The sequence below is a fragment of the Micropterus dolomieu genome, linkage group LG23 (genome assembly GCF_021292245.1).
Source record: "Micropterus dolomieu isolate WLL.071019.BEF.003 ecotype Adirondacks linkage group LG23, ASM2129224v1, whole genome shotgun sequence".
In the NCBI taxonomy this organism is placed as follows: domain Eukaryota; kingdom Metazoa; phylum Chordata; class Actinopteri; order Centrarchiformes; family Centrarchidae; genus Micropterus; species Micropterus dolomieu.
In genome coordinates, this window is record NC_060172.1 from 26,574,705 (window position 1) to 26,596,740 (window position 22,036).

Here is a 22,036-nt window from a genome sequence, read left to right on the forward strand (position 1 = left end):
TAGATTAAAACATGGTACATGGGGGCAGTTTCACAAGCCTTTATGGCCATTATGCATTTAGGGCTGTTTTCCCTCGAGTTTGAGTTCAAACACTGATAGAATAATATTTTTGAATAACCAATTTCGCTTCAAGGCAATGTCAGAAACATCACTAAAGTGTTGTTTTCATCTACAAACGACTGGCTGAAAGCACTTCAAATCCAACCTGCTGCCGAGTGTCTAATCTATTTTGTGCTGTTTAACTTCCACTTGCTCTGCATATGTGCATGCAAAGACCTCAGAACCCAAATATATTAAAGTATTCATGTGGGTGTGGACCAACAAGCTTGTCCAAATGTCAGCTTTTGCTTTTTACATGTGGCCACTGCTCCAGCTCTAAACTAATGATGTTAAGAAGCCGAGCCTTTAGCTCCTTTGTCATAGAGCCTGTGTGCAAATCTTTTTAACAATTTGTGTTTACTTTATCAGGGCAATTTAGATTGGGTCCGCCGTGTTTTAAACCATCTAACAAAATTTTGTTGTGACTTTTAATTTTCCTTAACAAACACTGACGATGATGTTGCCATTTCTACCTCTTTGATTCGTGCCTGTAGAAGTGCATGTTGAGTGATAGACAATACAGTTCTGTTATGTTCAGTTTAATAGCAAAAAAGCTGGATGTAAGAAAAAATAGAAATAGGTAACATCTAAGTACATTTCTGTAGACAGGCTCACACCAAACAACCCTTAACAATGCAGCTGAAAATTGCTGTAGTCCATGTCTTAATTCTGCAAACACCAAATAACCTTAATCGTATTAACATAAGTAGATTAAGGTGTTTACACTACATGGGCCATGCCTGATTATTATCATAATTGCTTTTAAGGCTGCAAATACAATTTCAATGTAGACAGGTCTTCAGCTATGTCCTTTTTCTTGTTATTTTCTCCTTCTATTAACTCTTATTTAGGATTTGCATACACTCCATTAAGCTGAAACATGACGTGCAACTTGCTAAGTTTGAGTAAAGTTGCAGCTTTTTGAAGTTGTCTGTAATTTTGCTGGTGCACAATCACACTGTTATTGTAACACAAGCCATCGTAGGTCCAATTATGTTGCCTGTGTTGTTGTCCACACATTTCCAGAAGTTTAAAAGTTTTTAGTTTGGTCATTAAACTGCCTACACTAATGAGGTAGAACAGTGTGGTTGTTAGACAGGAAGAGAAGGCTTTTTAATAGCTTCTATTACAGACTTGGTTAGCTCGCTCCATTATCCATGTGAACTCTATCCCATCCTACACCATTCATTTAAAAACAGAGACAGGACAACAATGCAAAGCAAGTCCAGGAACATTGATCTTGCCCTGCTGGAACTCTTCGACAACCACTGCAGAGGCAATTCCTCTTCCAGCAATCACATTACGGGTCCACTATGATGTTGAACTGATCAGCAACATTTCCATTTGTCAAAGCATTTGCAGTGGCTCTACACCGCATCCCCCTGGAGATGTTAATGACTGTAGTTCTGCAAACATGTCTCTGTACATTAGCATACTGCATAAACGGGTAAACTGCAATTAATTAGGAAATGTAGTGTTTATAAACATTGTTGAAGGTTGGTTATAAAGCATCTCTAATTTTTTGTGTGTGTGTGTATGTCTTTGTGTGTGAAATTGGAAGGCAGAGACAGAGTTAAACATTGTTTATTTACAGAAATAATGGAAAAACAATTTGTTCCCCCCCCCCTTTACATCTAAATGTGTATGGGTGCTCAGTTTGTGGTTTGGAGGAGAAACAACATGGTCAACAATGCAACAAAACAGCAGGGGTTATGCACAATGCAGGGCAGAGGATTATTTTTGGAGCCAGTTAACATTGTTGGCTGTTTGTTTTGGTGAAAATTGGACTTCTGTTCAGAATCAAACATTGATCACCATTTTCACATTGAAATTCTCCCTCCAAGCGTAAGGACGCTGAAAGAATATTTAAAATGGTGATAAAAATGGAGTTAGACCATGCAGGTCTCTTAATAAACTGTTTATTTGTCGGACATACATTTAGTCATTTGCACTTTCATTACAGAGCTGGTAATTAGCAAAATGATTATAATTGCATTGCATTATAACGTAAGTTTTTAAACTGTCACTACTCTCCGAGATCTTGGGTGTCACACACTGGACAGACCACAGATGTCAATTGCGCATTTGATCATTTTTGACATTACATTAGCAGAACCAAATTAGCACATTCGTCCTCCTCTAAAGTAAGTCACTGAGTATCCATTCATACAGTTCTTTTCAAATAATACATTTCAGTTTTAGATGATTTTTAGGTCCGTCAGGAACAGAGATGCCATAAATATCACATAAAAAACATTTTCTCCCTCATACTATAGTAGACTAAACTGGCTCCTTTCTACCTCTTTGTCTCTATTTCTTTCCTTTCCAGCCTTTGTCCTGAGCTGTGCTTTTCCCAAAGAGCCTGCTGGTGGAGAAGTTTCTGCGACGCACCTCCATGCTGGCGGAGAAGCCTTTTTCCGCTGTTTCACTGGCTACAAGTTGCAAGGTCCCAAAATGCTTACCTGTCGCAATGCAACCACACCTTACTGGAGTGGGAAGGAGCCCCGATGTGTGGGTAAGACAAATTGGTTCTTTGCCAGACACACGCTGGCTTTCAAAAGTTAGGAGCAGTTCAGGGCATTTAGGTAGCCCCTTATTGGACTGCAACAACACAACCACTCAAAATGTAACAACACAAAACAAATTTCTATAACTGTAGCTCTAATGCCTTCAGTTGTCTGAGATTTATTTATTTATTTTTTGCTCAATTACCTTAACAACTACCTAGTAGTTAACACTGGCTTGGGGGCAGACTTCTAAACTAGACTTGCACTTGTAATAAAATGTGTCCAAATGTTTTCCCATAAACTTATTGTGCAATATTATTTCAAAAGTTTTTAAAATTAAAATGATGCAAAATAAATAAAAAATTGGAGGTATATTGTAAGTCCTTTTCTCCCCAGCTTTCCTCTAGAATACAAGTTATTTTGATTAACGGAAGCTTTCACCAGGTTGTCTCCTACTGAGTTGATTAGTTACACTTGGAGGCCAAATGAGTGTGTTTGTACGTGATTAGCAGCACAGGGAGCTATTCTTTGGAGACGGGGCAAAACAAGGCCACTGGACCTGGCTGCCTTAATTAGAACTGGGCCGCATAACTATCCTTCCCCTGCTGCTAAAGACTCATCTGCCAGTTTCAGCCTTTCTCCGTGCCTGCCTGCAGCTGCTCTGAACTGATTGTGTTACAGCTGCTGTTTTGCTGTTCTCTTTACAAGTCCATCACACACAGTCACATACTCCTAGACCCAGGTGAGCTGTCTAGTGTAGTCCAGCCACAGTCCACTGGATATCGATGCAGTCCATGCTCAGACAGGGACTTTTCTCCCAAACCCCCTGCCATAGTCGAAATCATTATTTTTCTCGTCTAGTCCTACCCTCCAACTCTTTGTCTTTTTCCTCTCTTTTCTCTGTCTATCTTTTTTTGTCATATAGCATCCTGTGGGGGAATGATAAAAAATGCCACCTATGGTCGTATCATCTCTCCTGGTTTCCCTGGCAACTACAGCAACAATCTGACATGCCACTGGGTCCTGGAGGCCCCTGAAGGCCAGCGGCTTCACATTCACTTTGAGAAGGTGGCTCTGGCAGAGGACGATGACAGGTGAGGTTATGCACACTGCTAAATTCAATGCACACATTGAGTGTACACTAAGAGCGTGCGCAAATTTGCGTGTGTGTGTGGGTGTCTTCAGCTAATAGATGGCACTGAGCTTAAAACTCATTTTCTGGAAACAGTATGCCTGTGGATAGAGCATTAAAACCCTCAAAGGCTATAAATAACCAAAATCTTTAGGGAGTGACAAAAGAATTTGAAAGGACCTTTTATCATTATAATCTTTTAACAATGTTCTATCAAGCGAATGAATTGAAGGGACTACAGAGGGTAGTGAGAGGTAGGAAACAGAGATTGCATTACATTTATTTTCACTAACTACTGATCCACATGGCTATTGTCACACATGGCCATTCACCTCATTACCGAGTGGTGGAGAATGTTATCACAAACTTATTACAGTCACAACTGGAACAGTGAGCAGCGCTCACATAGCTTGTAACTTCCTTTGTATGCTTCTCTTACCTTTCAAGGCTATTTAATCTGTGTTTGTGTGTTTTTAGGCTGCTGATTAAGAACGGCAACAACATAGACTCTCCCCCTGTGTATGACTCCTATGAGGTTGAGTATTTGCCCAATGAGGGTGTGCTCAGTACTGGACGTTACTTGTTCATAGAGTTCACCACGGATGGCACAATGACCTCCACTGGTGCAGCCATCAGATTTGAAGGCAGGTTAACCACGCAGAGTTTGCTAAATGCGTGCTGTACCTCGTCACTTATGACTGATAATGTGTGTTTTTGTGTCCACAGCTTTTGCAAAAGGTATGTGCTATGAGCCTTTTGTGAAGTACGGCAACTTCAGCAGCAGTGACTCCACCTACAGTGTGGGCGCAGTGGTTGAATTCTCATGTGACCCCGGCTACACGCTGGAGCAAGGTTCCGTAGTGATTGAGTGCGTGGACGCACAAAACCCACAGTGGAATGAGACTGAGCCAGCTTGTAGGGGTGAGTCAAGAGACTTGTTTCCGCTCGAGTAATTGTGCGACATAAAATTTTAAAATATGTGCTGCTGCTGGAGCAGCAGCACAGAGACGAAGATATGACTTAACCTAAGGACCCAAGGATTTCATTGTCTGCTTGATCATTGGAGGAGTAAGTGAAGTCTTTTTATTCAAATATTAAAGACCTCTGGCTGTTAACTATATCTTCCTAAGCTGCTTTCCTCTGATCCATGATAAATTTCCTCTTAAAGTTGTAACAATGATTTACTTTGACATGTGTGCTTGCAGGGCAGATTTTAGAAATGCTTAAGATTAAATAGACATACAAGAGTTTGCCTAAGATGAACACACTGCACAGACTATGCACCATACTAAATACTGTAGTTACCCCAGACCCCATTCCTTCTCCCTCTCTCACACTGTTCCCCCACACAACACACTGACCTTACACACGGGCTTTGTTGCCTGCATGATCATTCTGCCACACAGTGAAATTGAAAAGCACTCTAGTAAAGCTAGATATGAGAAAATTTAATTTCTGCTTCTGTGGGTCATGGTCACCAAGCGGTTCAGTGGTAGTGTGCAGTTTTACGAGGTTCATCTCAAGGAGCCTGCGCACTCGATTTCAGCTGTGTTTTATTAAACATCAAAACCAGAGTTTCATTCTATGAAGTCACATAGTATATCATGTATCAACATAGATTTTCTTTAACCAAGATTGATATTTCCTTTGCTTTTTTAAATTTATGTTAAATTGATTACCATCCAAATTCTCTGGGTCCAGAAATCAGTGTCTATATTTGTTTCTCAGTGTTAACCTGAGGTGTTTGTGTGTTGAAGCTGTGTGCAGCGGTGAAATCACAGACTCTGCTGGTGTGGTGTTGTCTCCTAATTGGCCCGAGGCCTATGACAAGGGACAGGACTGCATCTGGGGTATCCATGTGGAAGAGGACAAGAGGATCATGCTTGACATACAAGTGTAAGAGACTGCACTCAGGTGTAAGACTAGAAATCACACAAGGCGGTTAGAGAGGAGGTCAGATTGACCTCGAGATGTTAAACACTCCATCTCCAGACACAGACACACATGCTCTGAGTTTCTTTCTCATCTTTTCTCGCACTCGCATGGACACACTATGAAATGCACATGGGGAAGCGTTTCTGTGGTTGCAGTCACTAATTAGATTTTTTTTCCCTATTCGTTACATTAAGAATTCTGTGTAGCTTCCAGCTCGCTCTCTGACCAGATTAGCCAGTAAGCCTCCCTGCTCCCACTTCCCTGGTGTGTGTCTTAGAGTTGGCTTTGAAATGAATATGCTCTGGCAGAGAACTACTCTGAGCCACTTATCCAGCTTTCCCAACTGTAATTCAACATTCATTCAACACACATGCACACAGATGTCAAAATAGACAGAGGCACACTCCATTTCTCCTTCATCCATCACTCTTGCTGTATACGACTTACTAAACCCCACCCCCCTCCACACACAACCCTACTTTTTTATCCACGTTACTGCTCTTAAATGAGTAATCACATTGCTTTGTTTTCTTACACTTAATGTTTCTTTAAAAACTAAACTATTTAAGTGTATGCACGAGAATCTGCATCTGTGTCTGCTTATCTTATATATATTCATCTGTTTGCTGATTTGAGTGATTCCCACAATATTTACATGAACATGCATCCTGAAGAAAGCACAAAAACTACTGTTATTGCCTGAAGCACTTGCACACAAGAGGGTGCAGAGTGGTTCAAATTAAACCAGCGGGAATAGTGCCTGAGGTTAGAGAAAAACAGAGTCACTGACAAATCTCAAACAGAAGAAGCTATTGTTAGCTATTGGTCATGGTGGCCATTTATGCTTGTATTTGCACCCTTCAGTTTTTGTGTTTGGTTTTCTCGATTCACCATTCATTCACTCTAGCTGTAAGAATGAATATATGTTTCTGAACAGTTGAAAAAATTACAAGGTCTGATTATGACATGAGGTCTGGATCATGTGCAGACGTATTGTAATCCACAGTAGTAGACCGCTGAGAAAAAGCATCAGTATTGTTAGATATTTTTGAGTTGCATTACCTAGTTCTTTTGGGCAATAAAAAGACAGGAAAAACCCACTTTCAACAATCTGCACAAATATCTTTTCCATTAAAGTGAAAAAGATTTTTAATTATACACATCTTTGTGTGGACATGAGCAATGTGTAAAAAATTAATGAAACTGTTTTTTTTTTTTTTCATTGAATAAGATAATGGGCATGTAACAAAAAGTCAATATGATGTGCAATCTTTGTGGAACGAGATCTGAGACTCGTCTGTGTGGTGATTCAACAATGTTTTTTGGGGCAATGAATCATCTTGTGTTCTGTGTATTCTACAAACCATTGATGACACCGCAATAAACACAAGAAAACAGTATTTGCTATTTACCTCAATCTGGACACAATTTGGGCAGAAGCTGCACTGCTCCCAGTGATCAGCGTGGTCACAGTCAACAATCATAATTCTCACTATGTCACTATGTTTTCACTGAAAAGATTGAGAATTGTACGCATATAATTTCAACCAATATATATTAGAATAATATTAGATTTGTCATTTTGACAACAGATTATAATTGCAAACATTTGCATTGCATGACAATATTTTTAGATGTTGCTGAATTCAGTAACATATACTGATTAGAATAGCTCCAGGGATTCCCTCACAGCTGTGGCACAGAGTCAACAGAGGGTTTGATGGAAGTGTGGATGTTTTTTTGTAAGGGCTCAGTTTTGTATGCCGCTGCATTTTCTCAATGCACATAATGCCCCAAACATTATCGCTCAGGCTTACAGCAACTGAGATGTGAACCATCACTCAAATATGATCCACAGATCAAAAGGGAATTATAGCTTCAGAAGATACCGATAATACACAGTGTCTGAATACCACACATGGGATTGTGTGACCCCGCTTGCCTACCTGTTCTTTAGTTGGAGATTAAGGCTCAGTGATTAATGTCTGATGTTGAAAGTCAACCAGTGCACCTAGGGTAAAAAAGATCAGAGAGGATTTTTTCTCCCAAGTAAACAAGTTTGATTTGAGGTAAACTGATTTTCATTCAGAGATCTCTTTCTAAAATTGCACCAGTTGTTTGTTTTAATCCGAGCCACATGAGGCCACTCGCTGCAAATGAATGTTGCTGTGGCCAGCTCTGGTTTATCTCAAGGTTAGTCATGCATGGCCTTCATGGCAGTAGAAACCCACAGCTTGTCTGATTCCCGTAGAATCCCCCCCCCCTCCCACATTACCTTCATGTCTGATCCGCTCATCTTGAGAATAGCATTCCTAAAGGCGCGGTCAAAATGTAATTTTTGTTAAAAGTGTTTTTGTATGCTCGTGTGATGCATGTTGAAGTGACAATAGGCTCTTGTAGATGAGAGCTGTTTCATTATGAGGGTGGGCACACACTTTTCCACGATAATGAGAATGTTTTCTGTATTATCATTCATCACTGTGCCTGTGCTGGCAATTACAGACTAGCAGTGTGCATAATGAGGACTGATTAATTAATTTAGGCCAAACAGGAGGGTTGGCGCTTTGGTAATTAGCATGGAGCATGGCTCGAGCAAGAGAGGAGAGGTTACAGTTGATATCTCCACCTGTGGAACACCAAAAAGGTTAAATTGTTCACATGTAAATTTTAGCATTCAGATTGTAGTGTATCTAGAAATGTCTTTTACATTTCAACATGGTGAAGGAAGTCTGTTACAGTGGTAATTACGTTTGTGTCAATTTACTGAGCAGAATCGGAGCCTTAGATAGGGCAATCTGGGTTTATAGAGTCCTCTTGTGGATACTCTGAGCATTACATGTTACCTGCAAGTCCCCTTGTGCTGGGGTTATGTATAGCTGGAAACTAAAAGGTTATTTTTATTTCAAAAGAGAACCTTTTTTTCGCTGAGCACAACAATTCAAATGTCAAATATGTCTACGAGAAGATGTAATAAGCTGCCTTTTGAAAGCTTGACATTGAAAGCAATTTCCATTCTGTTTGAGTTACTGGAGATTTGCCAGGTTCCTTGGACTTGACTTGACAGGTCAGTGAAGGTGACAAAATGCCTAGAAGCTTGTACAAAACACAGCTGCCATCCCCTTGTCTGCAGTATTGAGCTGGTGCCATTGGCATGCAGAGGAGTTTGCAGAAATTCTCTAAAAGTCCTTTTTCAAACAGACCGCTGGAACTATGCAAACACCCAAGCAACGTTGATGAAGGATATATATTTAATTTAAAATCTGCAACACCAGGCAAGGAGTGGCTGCTTCCCTATCTGGAGGGGAAACCATTAAAAGGAGCCAGGTGGGATGACATTTGGGTGGAGCAATTGCCAGGTTGCTACAGAGAAGGCAGCTGAGCGTCCTGTAGTGATTAACCACAGAGTGCTGTGTAAGTCTGGACTGAAGGTACTGTGTGTTTGGCATTCTGTATTGTCACCAGGATTTTGAAAACACTTCAAGCAAACAGTGGAGTGACTGAATGGATGAGGTCAGTGGGGAAATTTTAAACCAAGGTTGACTCCCGCATTCTTGATGAGTTAGAGCGTCAGGGGAGACTGTTTAGAACGCAGGCATGAGGAAAGTTTGCAGTGTATCAAGTACAAAAGCGTGCGATTTGCCAATGCAGTTGACTATAAATATAGTTGCAGTATTGGCCTTGCATCTTGTCCATCAGACCAAAATACTTGTTGTTGTTCTTGACTTGTCATCAGTTGTGAAATGACTACTGCAGACGCAAGTTTTTTATCCCCCAAAGAAGATCTATCTTGTAAAGTTGATTTTAAGGTGGGTATAAGTCTGTCTTAGCCAGTCAGACAGAAAAAGCAGAATTTAGTTTTGATGTTGCAGATGTTTGTGGGATGGCACAGCAAAAATATTTTACAGATGCCCAAGACCAAGGCCTCAGCTGAAAGTGTGAAGACAGATTTTACCTCTAAGTGATCTCTCCATGATGAAGATGAGAAACCGAGAAGTACAGGCTCAATCTTGAGCTGCTTTGACTTTTGAAAGATAAAAAAGACTGAAATCAGATTTTACCATCAAGTGCAACATGTTCGTTGTATACGGTTATCAGGAAAGGAAGATCAGCAACAACTCTATTGCGCTTAATCACCATACCGATTAGTGAAACAAGCTAAAGAATATGGGTTGTGGTGTTGATAAGACACACCAGTGTGGAGGAAAAGTAGTGAATTTAAAAACTAGAGCCATGTAGAGACCCTCTAGAGAGTTGCTAAACCTGTGGGGAGCAGCAAGTGCTATATTTTTGGGTTGAGTTGGACAAAATGCAGAGACTGGAGGTAATCACTCGGTTGGATTGTCAACTCTTCTTCTAGGGTAGTCTGAATGCAGGGAGACCTCTGGGAGGAGATAAGGTGAAAGACAGTGCAACAATAATGTGGACAGCCTTGTTGACACGAGCAGCAGGTGGAGGATAGAGCTTGAATAGAAATGAAGTGAGAGATGTGGTGATAGAAAAAGATGCAAACAATTTGCCTGTGGTGATCCTCTGCGGACTTCAAATAGACACCCCCGTTTTATTGTGACACTATTAATCCGACTGCTAATCAAAATCCCCATTGCCTATGTGCAGGGTGCATCTTATTCATATAGCAACCACAAATGTAGGAGCCTATAGTGTGAAAATATCATTAGTTTATTTTGTTGATTTCCTTCTCTCTTTTTTGCACACTTTAACAAATGTCATTTTGAGAGGCCTCATTTCCATATATGCATGAAGTGTTCTTGTGGCATCTTGGAAATGGAAACTGGCATTGTCATTCCTGTCACTTCTACCCACAGCTGCTGATTGTTAGAGAACATGGAGGTGTAAATTGTCCCTATAGCTGTCCAACTAACTAGGGGGAGTACCTTGTCACTCAGCACCTCATTTCACTCTCATTCATGCAGCTGGCATCTATTATTTGTGTCCATCAGGAGAAGCTGGAATTTAGTTTTCATTTCAGCACCAGGACATTGCACAAGCAGACAGTAAAATCTAGTCATTCTGATGATGTTTTTGTCTTAAAGTTTTGCCTCAACTGGTAGTCCATGAACATACACCTTGTGGTTCTAATTATATACAGTAAATTATTGGTTAATGTGGATATACAACAAACACAGGCAGGATTTGTTTTTCTACTTTTTACGTCAGATTTTTACGGTATGATTTTTTTTATTTTGTCGGTTCCTAGAATAAGGACATATGGATGTTTGAAGTATTTTTTTGACAAAGTCAGTGACAAAGAGAGTAAATACAGGACAAGGTAATGACAGATGATTTGAGAACAAGGTGTGATTACAACTACAGCTGTGAGAGGAGTTGGGGATACGATTTTCAGGCAGTGCAGCTTGTAATTTGTGTTAAAGCAAAAGGAATAGAGAAAAGCTGAGAGGTTTATTATCTGTAGTATTTTGGGAAAACACTGGTTTCCTGAAAATGGTTTGTGCCCTTGATTGATTGCTTGATCATGCACAGTAAATGGTGGTGGAGAGCTAATGCAGGGGACAGGTGATTCATAGCTACAAAATAATTGCTCCTTAAGTTCTGTTCAGCAGAGCTTGTGAATATTAACACAAAACAATCATACAGTCAATCTGCATTTCTATTTTGACACCCACCTCAAGGCACACAAAGAGCAACTAGTTTACCCTGCTTATTATATCAGCAGGGAACTACATCTTCTGTGGCTTGTCATTTTTTTCACCATTCCCCATCCCCTGTGTATGAATAAATGTCAAGCTTTACTGACATGTATAAAGGGCAGCAAGGACATATAAATCTCCAAATGGAAAAGGTTAATGCATTCTTATGTTAATCAATAACAGTGGAGATTCTGTCGAACTATGGATCGGCTACCTCATATTCAATTCTATATGAGCATTTAGATGTGTAGATAATTTATTGGATATTTATTTAGTTATGTAGTGGCCATTCGTCCTCATTCTTTTTCTTTAATCCTGGTTGCCATGTATTGCAGCTTTTTTGTATAGGTGTAGTGACCTAAAGTATCATTTTATATTATGCTCATATTTGAAGATGTACACTACATATTCATGTGAGTAATATGTGTGTGTGTGTGTGTGTGTTTGGGGGGTGGGGGTTTGCGCAGAGACAGACATCATGAATTATTTAATGTTTACTTCACATCAGATCCATCTAATATAAACAGAATTAATAAGAAATAATTTAAAAAGTACTGCTGACATCGCCTTATGTCATCAGCTTTTGGTTTCATCAGCTGAGGAGGATACCAGTCACTTAAGTTTTCTGAGGCTCTGAGCAAAAAACACAGTAAACAGGCCACATAACCACAGATATGGGGCATTCTGTATATTCATTAGGAAGAAATGCAACTGTAACCACTTTTCTATTGTCTGTTCCAGTCTCCATGTTGGTAAGAATGACCTGCTGACCTTCTATGATGGCGATGACCTTACAGCGAACATACTGGGCCAATACAGCGGCACACGACCACATTTCAAGCTCTATACCTCCATGGCTGATGTCACTATTCAATTTCAGTCAGATCCTGCCACCAACATCTATGGCTACAACAATGGCTTTGTTGTCCACTTCTTTGGTAGGACTGTGGTTTTGTTTTGTTCTTTTTCAGTAAAATTGCAAGACAGACGGAAACCAAAAAATGGTAACAAGTGTGGAATTTAAAATGTTCTCATACCTAGAACCCAGCAGGTTACTGAAAAAGAGAATTTTTCCTTCCTTCCGTGCTGTGCCTCTGTCTGTCTTCTGACTTATCCCAGGTGCACAGGATTAGATAGCGACAAACATAGAAACACAATAATAGGGTACACTTCAACATCAGCTGTTTTCGCCCAGTGCTTTGTGTTCTTGGCCATGTTTGTGGCAGTTAGGGAGGCTCAGATTGACGGGCGCCAAACCATTTGCTATGTTCCTCCCAGCAAACATTGCAAGCCTCTATTTACATTGTCCTCCCAAACTGCAGCTGTATAGTACACACAGAACAGACAATTTTGAGGTTGTGTTCATTCCCTGCAGAGGAGGATGTTGTATATTAATGCAGTGTTTTCCTTGTGTAACTTTACAATCTTGATCCCATATAAAGAATGAAAATGTAACATTCATTACACAAGAAAATGTGGAATTATTTAAGTATTTCTGTATTCCCAGTACCATTGTCTAAGTTTTCCATTTCCTATTTTGTGTCTCCTCTCCTGCCAACACAATGCAACACCAACAGAGGTGCCGAGGAACGACACCTGCTCTGAGCTGCCAGAGATCACCAATGGCTGGAAAAGCACTTCCCACCCTGACCTCATCCACGGCACAGTCATCACCTACCAGTGTTACCCTGGATATGAGCTGGTAGGCTCTGAGATCCTCATGTGCCAGTGGGATCTTACTTGGAGCGGTGATGTGCCGAGATGTGAGGAAGGTGAGAGGAAGCACACAAAATCTAGTATTTTATACATCAAAGTCTGTTTACAGGTCTCAGGGAGTGCTATTGCAAATGTGTAAAAGGTTGTTTAAAGCCTGTCGTGGCTCCTTCTCTAAATCTGCTGCATCAGTGTTGATCCTTTTTTTTTAAACTGCCAATCTCCAGTTTTGGGGTGTACTTCAAAAATCCTTGTCTATACTGTAAATAGTGCTTAATTATCTTATGTGGGCTTAAGACGGGTATAATTACTTTCCCCGTTAAAAATAAATTTTTATTAGTCAACTATACCACCACTAATGACAATGATAAATAATCATCGTCATTTGTTTTTGTGATGCACCAGTTATGACATGTCAAGACCCTGGAAATGTGGAGCACAGTCATAAAGTGTTCACAGGCAGCCGCTTCACCGTTGGATCGACAGTGCAGTTTATCTGTAATAAAGGCTACATCCTGTCTGGCAGCAGCCTCCTCACCTGCTACAACCGAGATTCAGCCACACCAAAGTGGAGTGAGAGGCTGCCCAAGTGTTTCCGTAAGTCGCAGGAGTCAGAAACACATATATCAAACATGCAAACATACTTAACACACACACACGCTGTTTGAGTGCTTTGAATTTATGATTTAAACATTTACTGTCATGGTAATATTTCTATGATGACAAGCCACAACTAATCAACGTATAGTGAATTATTTATTCTTTGTCAATGGCCTTCAAAAGTTCAACGAGGGTTATTAAGTCCTTCTGCACTTCTGCAGTAGCCACATTTGGAGAACTACGGAGAAAAAAGTAGATACTGATGATGTCACACTGCCATTATGACAAAGAACTCAAGAAGCATGTTTCTAAATTTTAATTAATTTCGGCTTGCCTCGACTTTATGTAAAGTTTTGACAGCTACTTTGTGACAGATATCCTCTGAATTTTAAAACATGTGCGTATGTACTAATTCAATACAAGATACAAGATCTTTAAGGTGTCTATTTTAATTTTGCTAGATTTCTTTTCTACAGCATGTCTCTGTAATTTCATTATAGTTAGGGCCTTTATCTATACTTCCATAAAGTACAAAATATAAGGCCTATCTTGCCTTTTACGTGCCTGTTGTTTTTCACGTGTGCTAATATGAGTGTCTGTGTTACTGTCTACTGTTGAAAAAGACAAATATAATATTTTTGTGACGTACAATTTTGTCCTGCCTCCCAGCTCCAGAAAGTACGAGCCATGCAGGAACCCTGGCGCTGCCTCCACCAGTGTGCAGAGCTCTGAAAAGGCCTTTTATCAAGCAGGAGAGATTTTGACCTTCTCCTGCCACTCGGGCTACGAGCTGCAGGGCGGGGCCACCATATACTGTATCCCCGGACACCCATCACAGTGGAATAGCACTCCCCCCGCCTGCAGAGGTAAACCATGCCCACAAAACCTTTTGAGGTTTCATCAACATACAGAAATAAAATGCGACCTAGACTATATAATGTGCTATTGATTTTGCTGCTGTTTGTGAATGCAGACTCTGTACTTATTTTGGACATAAGTTTAATATATGCACTGTACTAAGCTGCAATTGTGTCTTTGTAGCTTCCACAAATCAGTATGTAAACGAACGCAGGCTAGATGGTGAGTTGTCTTTTTCAAACATTGCAGTGCCAATATATTAATATTTATCTATTGTGCATATTTCCTATAAATCTCATCTGTTTTGTGTTTCCCCCTTGTAGTTGTTAATATGGATTATAGCATGGAGGGAACCAATATTACTCTTGCAGTTTTTATTCCAACTGCGATCATCTTGGTGGTTGTCCTCGGGATTTATGTCTACTTCGCAAAGTAAGTAATAACTCAAAACCGTATTTGTTTTATTTGGAATCCAAGTAGCCTTTACAGGATGTTCCCCATTTCTATACTCAGACTCCAAGGGAAGGCTATCAGAATGCCAACATCCTCGCCACCGTACGACAACATGACAGAAGAGTCAGCTTTCGACAACCCTATATATGAGAGCGGAGTAAGTACAGATGTCATGAGCATGCAAGACGTGGATTCACAGAACACCAGTGTGCTGTCCTGATCCTTTCCCATCTGGCTGTCATCCTGCCGTCATCTCATGTTTCATCAGCAGAGGGCACCATCCACCTCATCTTGCATCACTGTAATCATCAATGAGAGCTAGTGGTCATGGTCTTAGCTGAAGAAGAAAGGACATGTTTCCTCCTCTCACTCTGTGGTTAGAGGTCATTTTGCATCCTAGATTTCCATACTTCATCTACATGGAGGAGTGAGAGTGACGTGTCAGACTTTACATTATTCACATTGTGGTGATGTCATCTCCTTTCCACTACATATAAATGTCATGTCATCATGTTTTATGCTGCAATCACACATAGTGTGTAAATGCACATTACAACATACAGCAGTATTATTGGATGGATGGGTCAATCACAGTTATTTTACTTTAAAAAGCTGTTTTGTGGCTTTAATTGTATCTGTGCTAATGGTTTCCAACTGACTGAGTAATCACAAAGATATATATATATAGAGCCAACTGTCTTCTTCTCCCTGCTCCTACAGCACTGGCAGTCTCATTCTAGATACTAAACCCTGTCACTGTCTACTTTGGCTGTTACTGCTGAAGAACTATGAGGTGAGATCTCCCTCTAGTGCTGAAAGCACATCTCACTCACTGTCACATGACACTTCTGCTATTATGACTACCTCTCCCAGCCTGCCACACATTCTGATCTGGTTTCACTGCTTGAGTTGGTGCTTTGTAGACATAGTTTTCTACAAAGGACCCAATCGCTCTCCTTTTTCATCTACTCCTCTTCTTTTACTGATCACGTATACACAACTACTGGTTGGTGACAATTTGAAACACAGTGTTGGTGCAGTTGACACGTAGCCTCTTGTTTGTTTACACCTAAATTAATGGATAAAATATTTATTCAAGAGTTTGACTTTTTCTAAATGTTGCATTTCTGTCATTCTAACATTTCAGTAACATGTATAATGTTGGGTACAATAACAACTGTATATGTGTGATTGTAACGTCTACATCATATGCATATTTTGTTAACAGTGTTTTTAAAGTATATAGTAGCAGTACTTTGCTTTAGTGTATGTAAGTCAGTATTTTGTTATCTGGTTATGTGCTTGTTTCTTAAGAAAAGATTGACAAAATAACTGAAGTGGCCAACAAATAAATAAATGTAGAAAAGTTAAGGAATAATTGGAAAAAATAATGGTCAGAACCGGATCAGATAAAATCTTTCAATTGGTATGAATCAGAGAAAAACATCTTATCCATTAGTTATTTTTTTTAAATACTTAAAATAGTTGTAACTTCAGATGATAACTTTGTCCAGCAGTAGTCATTAATTAAATTGCTGTTTATCATTTGTGAATATATTAAAGATTGCGCTTTTGATCATAAACGTTTAGAGCAATTAACAGGTGTCCACTGTAAAGTAACATATCCAACAATATATCTTCTCATGATATATTTTTTCTGTTTGTGTCATGTTTGTCATACTGAACATTGGTATTTCACTGTATATTTTCTCAATTTAGGTTTATTCACTAACTAAGACCACGGAAATTGAGGTACAACAGGGAGTTTATTTAGGTTAGCGCAAAGGTTCAGGAAGGGAAGGATGGCGAGGTCGAGAGGGGAGGGATGAAGGCGGCTGATCAGGTTCGTGCTGGCCAGAGCGGCTAGGAACCCTTGGATAGAGACTCAGGGTGGGGGCACGTCTCTATTAGCGTCTTGCTTTATGAACAATTACTTTGGCAGAATTATGAATTTCAGCATGGGTGTCATTGGTGGGAGGAAACCGGAGCCCACACAAATACGGGGAGAACATGCAAACTCCACACAGAAAGTCCTGGGATGACCGAGTTCTGAACCCAGGACCTTCTTGCTGTGAGGCCACATTGCTGTCCACTGGCCACAGTGCTGCCCATTGAAAGGGGCTTTTATATATATGTGCAAGTGATTGGATGAGAGAGCCACAGGTGGATGAAATGAGTGAAGCACAGGTGGTTGGATTAGTGAGAGAGAGAAGCGTGGTCTTGTTCCTGAACCTCAATTATAATAACTACATTTGAAATGTGCAATACTGATAAACAGTATTTCTTTTATAATAAATCTTATTATGCCAGCACTATATAGTGGTACATTATTACATTTTTCCAAAGTTTCAAAAGTGCAAAGTTCATTTTACTGTATTTTAAATGTTTATTTGTATCTCAAATTGTACTATTCTCTATCATTATGATTCAGTTTAACAGATGTATTTGTCTGGTCTTTACAGGACAAGTGAAAAGGTTAAGAGGTGTCCATTTAGAGACCGTAAAGCAAGAATTGCTCAAGCTTTGCCTTTTGGGACTCTGTCTGCACTGCTCATCTTTTCCTCCGACCATTGTGTTCCCAAATTATTTCTTTCCATTTTTCCTTTGTGTGGATTACTGTAAATCTGTCTTTCTTTCCACGGTCAAATCTGTGAATCTGTGGATCTCCATGGTGATATTTTTATAAAGTAAATTGCTGATGACCGATGTTTTGAGTACTTTTTGATGCTCTACGCCAAGAATGAGGGAAATGATGCTTTGATTGTTGAAATCTGCTGAACATAAATTCCCCATTACCCAGCATTCTTTGGAAATTTTCTTTTCTTTGTGTGTATGGGTCTGCTATTTGTAAATAAACTGCCTGTCAAATATGAGTGCCTCACAACTGACTATAACCTGAGAAATCACATGTGAACAGAATCTTTTGTTTAACTATTATTTCGCATATGTAGGCCTGACATTAAGTCTTTTCCATCATAAAGTTTCACTTCAAGAAACAAAAACAGATGATGCCAGATATTTTCCTACTAGCTGATTTGTGGTTCCAAATGCATATAGCCTCAGAGGATTTCTCAGATACATGTTTTCATATGGGACCCATCAGCTATGCATACTTTTCTGTTCTTATGTCACACTGTACAGTCTGCCTCAAAGGATAAGTAGCAATTTGTTAATTTGTGTATGTGGTTACACCTCAGCATTAGCAGACCCTGAGATAAAACCCAGTGATAACATACAGTAAACACATGAGTTAGTTAAGTTACTGATGCAGGCTGCTGAATCAAGCATCAATTGATTGGTTCTTGCATTGCAAATCAACAATTAAAATCTTACAGTGTGCAAAATAGACCCTTCTGTAACAGGTTTTTACTTTGGGTCACATTGTTGAGGTGCATGTGTTTGTGTTAAATTTGTATATAGACCTCACATCCTTTGTGCATATCCTTTATACTCTAACAAATCTTTCTTTCAGTACCATAGCTGGTACAACCGCATCCCTGAAAAACCAAATCACATTCAATATCTATAATCCTCTGATTAATAATAAAAGTAATTGTTGGTTAAAGTATTGTCATTGACTCATTCATTGTGAGTAATTGAATTGATACCATATTGTTGATGAGTGTTCATGGGCATTTTTTCTTACAAACAAACAAATTAAAATAAGTATTACATCTGAAAAACCTAAATGTAAACAGTGGTTCATATTGCATGAATTACCTTTACAGGTAAGTGTAAAAGCCTGATAATTGCATCCTGACAAGGTAGAGTTGATTTGTGATAGTATTCCTTTGTCACTAAGGACATATTGACAGGTCACAGTGGGACAAATTACAGGTTTAAATGATGAAATTAATGATGACTGTATTCCATTTATCTGCTTTGGTTTCAGGGTCCTGTAATACATGCTGGCTCACTGTCACACTGTCATGGCTTACTGGAACTCCTGAACTAAACAGAACCACTGTTAAATTTATACGTGACACATGTGCTTCCCCTATCATGACAAAGTCAAAATGTCTGCTGTGAAAAAGGCGACCAGAAATCCAAAAATTATCTAACACCGTTGATTTCCATCCTAGGTGCAGCAGGGTGAATGGATAGATTTCAAATTATCAGGAAATCCCTTTGACTTGGTAAAGCGCTAGAAGCAGCAGCATAAACTATAGGACCATTATGAATTTCTGTCATAAACTACTTAAACCAATTATCTCTTTGTAATTGAAGCATACATGTTAATTTATAAACATATAGCAAATAGTGTGTAAACAATATGGGAGGGGCCACCAAATAAAATTTGTCATACAGCTGTTTACCTCAAGATGGCAGCATGATATAACAAATAGGACATGAGGCGCACATACAAGTTCATATTTCCAAACCTTTGCTTGCACTATAATTCTCATTCAACTTGTACTGGTGCATTATATCATACAGTGTATCCAATTAATCTCGGCTCATATGTGTTTGACATACAAAAATAAAACACTAGAAGTTAAATTACACATGGAGAGAGGAGGAAGGCTGGTAATGGCTGGTATGGTGGGACTAAATTTATACTGCATTAAAGTTACCTTAGACCTTGTAAAGACATTTGAGTAGGTTTATTGTCTTCAACATCGCTGCATTATAAAATCACATCAACTGTATGGAAAGTCTTAAATAACGAATCCAACTCTCCAATTGCTGGGGGGGGGGGGGCAAATGAGAATTACGGAATTTATTGGGGTTAATAGCTTTTGGCATGTTCACTAGTTTGATTTACATGAGGTTTTTGGTTGTTTGATTAAAGGGACTAAGATGAAGAAAATCTGAAAGTGTCAGGTAAATGAAAAGTATAATTAACACATCAGAGGATTCTCTGCGTATATTATGTCACGTGACAATGACTTTCAATCCACATTCTACCATATTTCTGTTGTACCTACTGTCACATATGGCGACAGTAGGTACAGGTCACGATGACTAATCTGAAGGGGCTTAAGCTGTCCTGCCAGAATATTCTACCAAAGACACTGGGCCTCTTTTAATTTGCATAATAGTAAATGATATCTAATAAAATTATTGATAATGTGAAGTGCAGCCAAAAGCTTTTATGACATTGTCAAGGTTTTTGTTTTTGTGCCGGTGTTTATGTGGGAGCTGGTTTGTCTCAGTGAGTTGTTTGGGGGCAGTCACCCGTGGTTTCAGCTGAGCTTTCACTCTGATACAGGCGGCATTGAGCAGTTTGAGCCATTAAAATGTAAATGTCCTGTGCAGTCAGTGAAGGTTGACAAAAAGGACCACAACTGAGGATCTATGTGTTAGCTTGTTCTCTTTGTCCACATATTAAACACTGAAAGAACAGTCTGCTATCACAGAAATGAAGAATACCACTGAGGGGTAATATAAATATATTATAAAGCTTCATATTGTTTCAGGGTTAACTAGTAATTATTGTGGTTTAAACCCTGTATGTCTGTTAGGTTTGTGATTCAAGAAGTGATCAAATTAGCAATCTTTTTTTAATGAACTAAAAGGCTGCATGTAAATATATAGTAAAAATAAGTAACAATTAGAACTTTTTTTTTACATTAAATTTATGCAACAGCCAATCACAATGCCGATATTATTAAAAACATCTAATAGCATAAATAACAAGAGCAAACAATTCAAGAAAAAGCTTCTGATGAAACCAACACCATGACTGGCTAGTTTTAAGGTTTTTGGATTAACATCTTAAGATTTGCTACTGGAAATAGGTTCAACATTTCCCTCTGTGGCAGGCTGTTAGATGGCATCTGCTTATTACAGTTTTTCTCACTTGCTTAAACACCATAAGCAGGCTATTGAACTAAAATTTCAAAACCATGACATTTTTCAAAAAGCACACCCACACACACAAATCCCTTGATTTCTCATTGCCTACACCATGTGGTCATTAAGAAAAATACCCAGGTGGAAACATAAGGAGTCAAAATTGATAACACACCAATCAGAACCTTCAATAGATAGATACAGTTTTTTTTACAACTGCTTACACACAAAATCTTTATATGTCACATGATTTTTGAAACCTCGCTCTCAAAGAGCAAAACCTCACCTCAAATATCCAAAGCCATAAGCTATTTCTCAGCCCTTCACTCAGTTTTCACCTATTTTAAAAAATACCACACATAATTCTACTAAGACACAAAAACACAACCAATCAAAATGCCACTCTTATTCAACAGGTCACACACTCCTCACATGTGCAAACATTAACTGCTTGACTGATCACTAACCAATCATTGCTTTAGTATACAGTAGCACTATAAATAGGTCAAAGGTCAGATTACCTGTTTTGAACAATGGATGCCAACAATGGACAGAGAGTAAGGGGAGTAGGAGGGAGAGGCAGGGGACGACAACAAGGACAAGTTCAAGAAGGAAGAGTTGGAAGAGGAGGAGGAGGACTTGGAAGAGGATGATGGCAAAGAAGAGAAGGAAGGAGAGCCATGTGGTCAGTCACATGAGATTGGCCACACTTATTGATCATGTGATCAACCACAGGTTGACAATGAGAGAAGCTGGCCTGAGTGTCCAGCCCAACTTGAGTCACTTTACATTGGCATCCATAATTTGAACCTTCAGAAAGTAGAACAGGTTGCAACAATCTAATGGTTATTTCAGCAGTACACTATTGTAAAATATGTTTTCATTTTTAGTAATAAATTATACTTTTAGTTTGCATATGTTTATGTTTTCCTTTTCTTGTATGATGTGTATATATTGTACACTTTGCTGCTGTTGCAACCGTAATGTTTTGCTAAATAAATATTTTCTGTTTCAACATGCATTTGTGTTTACAGTGTACTTTTCAGCACCTCTTAGCAGATTACTTTCACTCAAGAGCATTGTATGGAAATGTACACATAAGCTTATGAAAGACAAAAGATTTAGAACAACAGTGTGTAAATGGTATATCCAATAATTTACTATTATGAAAAAAATGTTTCCCATCTTCATTTTGGGATGTGCTTATGGCATTTTGAATGCGGTGTTTCATTTTGAAGGACATATGAGTCATATTGCATTTTGTGTGGCAGTTTGGG

At 39.1% G+C, this 22,036-nt stretch overlaps 1 protein-coding gene across 2 annotated transcripts in view; it reads left to right on the forward strand.

Annotated features, from left to right (window-relative positions):
- Positions 1 to 18,528, forward strand: part of LOC123963740 (seizure protein 6 homolog) — a 94,299-nt gene extending 75,771 nt beyond the window's left edge. Inside the window, exons 5-18 of one of the 2 annotated variants that reach the window (XM_046040779.1) lie at positions 2,429 to 2,614; positions 3,532 to 3,700; positions 4,216 to 4,382; positions 4,465 to 4,659; positions 5,496 to 5,634; positions 12,081 to 12,277; positions 12,917 to 13,111; positions 13,458 to 13,653; positions 14,328 to 14,518; positions 14,694 to 14,732; positions 14,834 to 14,942; positions 15,024 to 15,120; positions 15,684 to 15,756; positions 17,426 to 18,528. In XM_046040779.1, the coding sequence (XP_045896735.1) occupies positions 2,429 to 2,614; positions 3,532 to 3,700; positions 4,216 to 4,382; positions 4,465 to 4,659; positions 5,496 to 5,634; positions 12,081 to 12,277; positions 12,917 to 13,111; positions 13,458 to 13,653; positions 14,328 to 14,518; positions 14,694 to 14,732; positions 14,834 to 14,942; positions 15,024 to 15,120; positions 15,684 to 15,710 (1,907 nt within the window). In that variant the 3' untranslated portion in view covers positions 15,711 to 15,756; positions 17,426 to 18,528. Of the gene's footprint in view, positions 1 to 2,428; positions 2,615 to 3,531; positions 3,701 to 4,215; positions 4,383 to 4,464; positions 4,660 to 5,495; positions 5,635 to 12,080; positions 12,278 to 12,916; positions 13,112 to 13,457; positions 13,654 to 14,327; positions 14,519 to 14,693; positions 14,733 to 14,833; positions 14,943 to 15,023 lie in introns of both variants that reach the window. The other variant, XM_046040778.1, reaches the window with a different exon arrangement.
- The last annotated feature ends 3,508 nt before the right edge of the window (positions 18,529 to 22,036 follow it).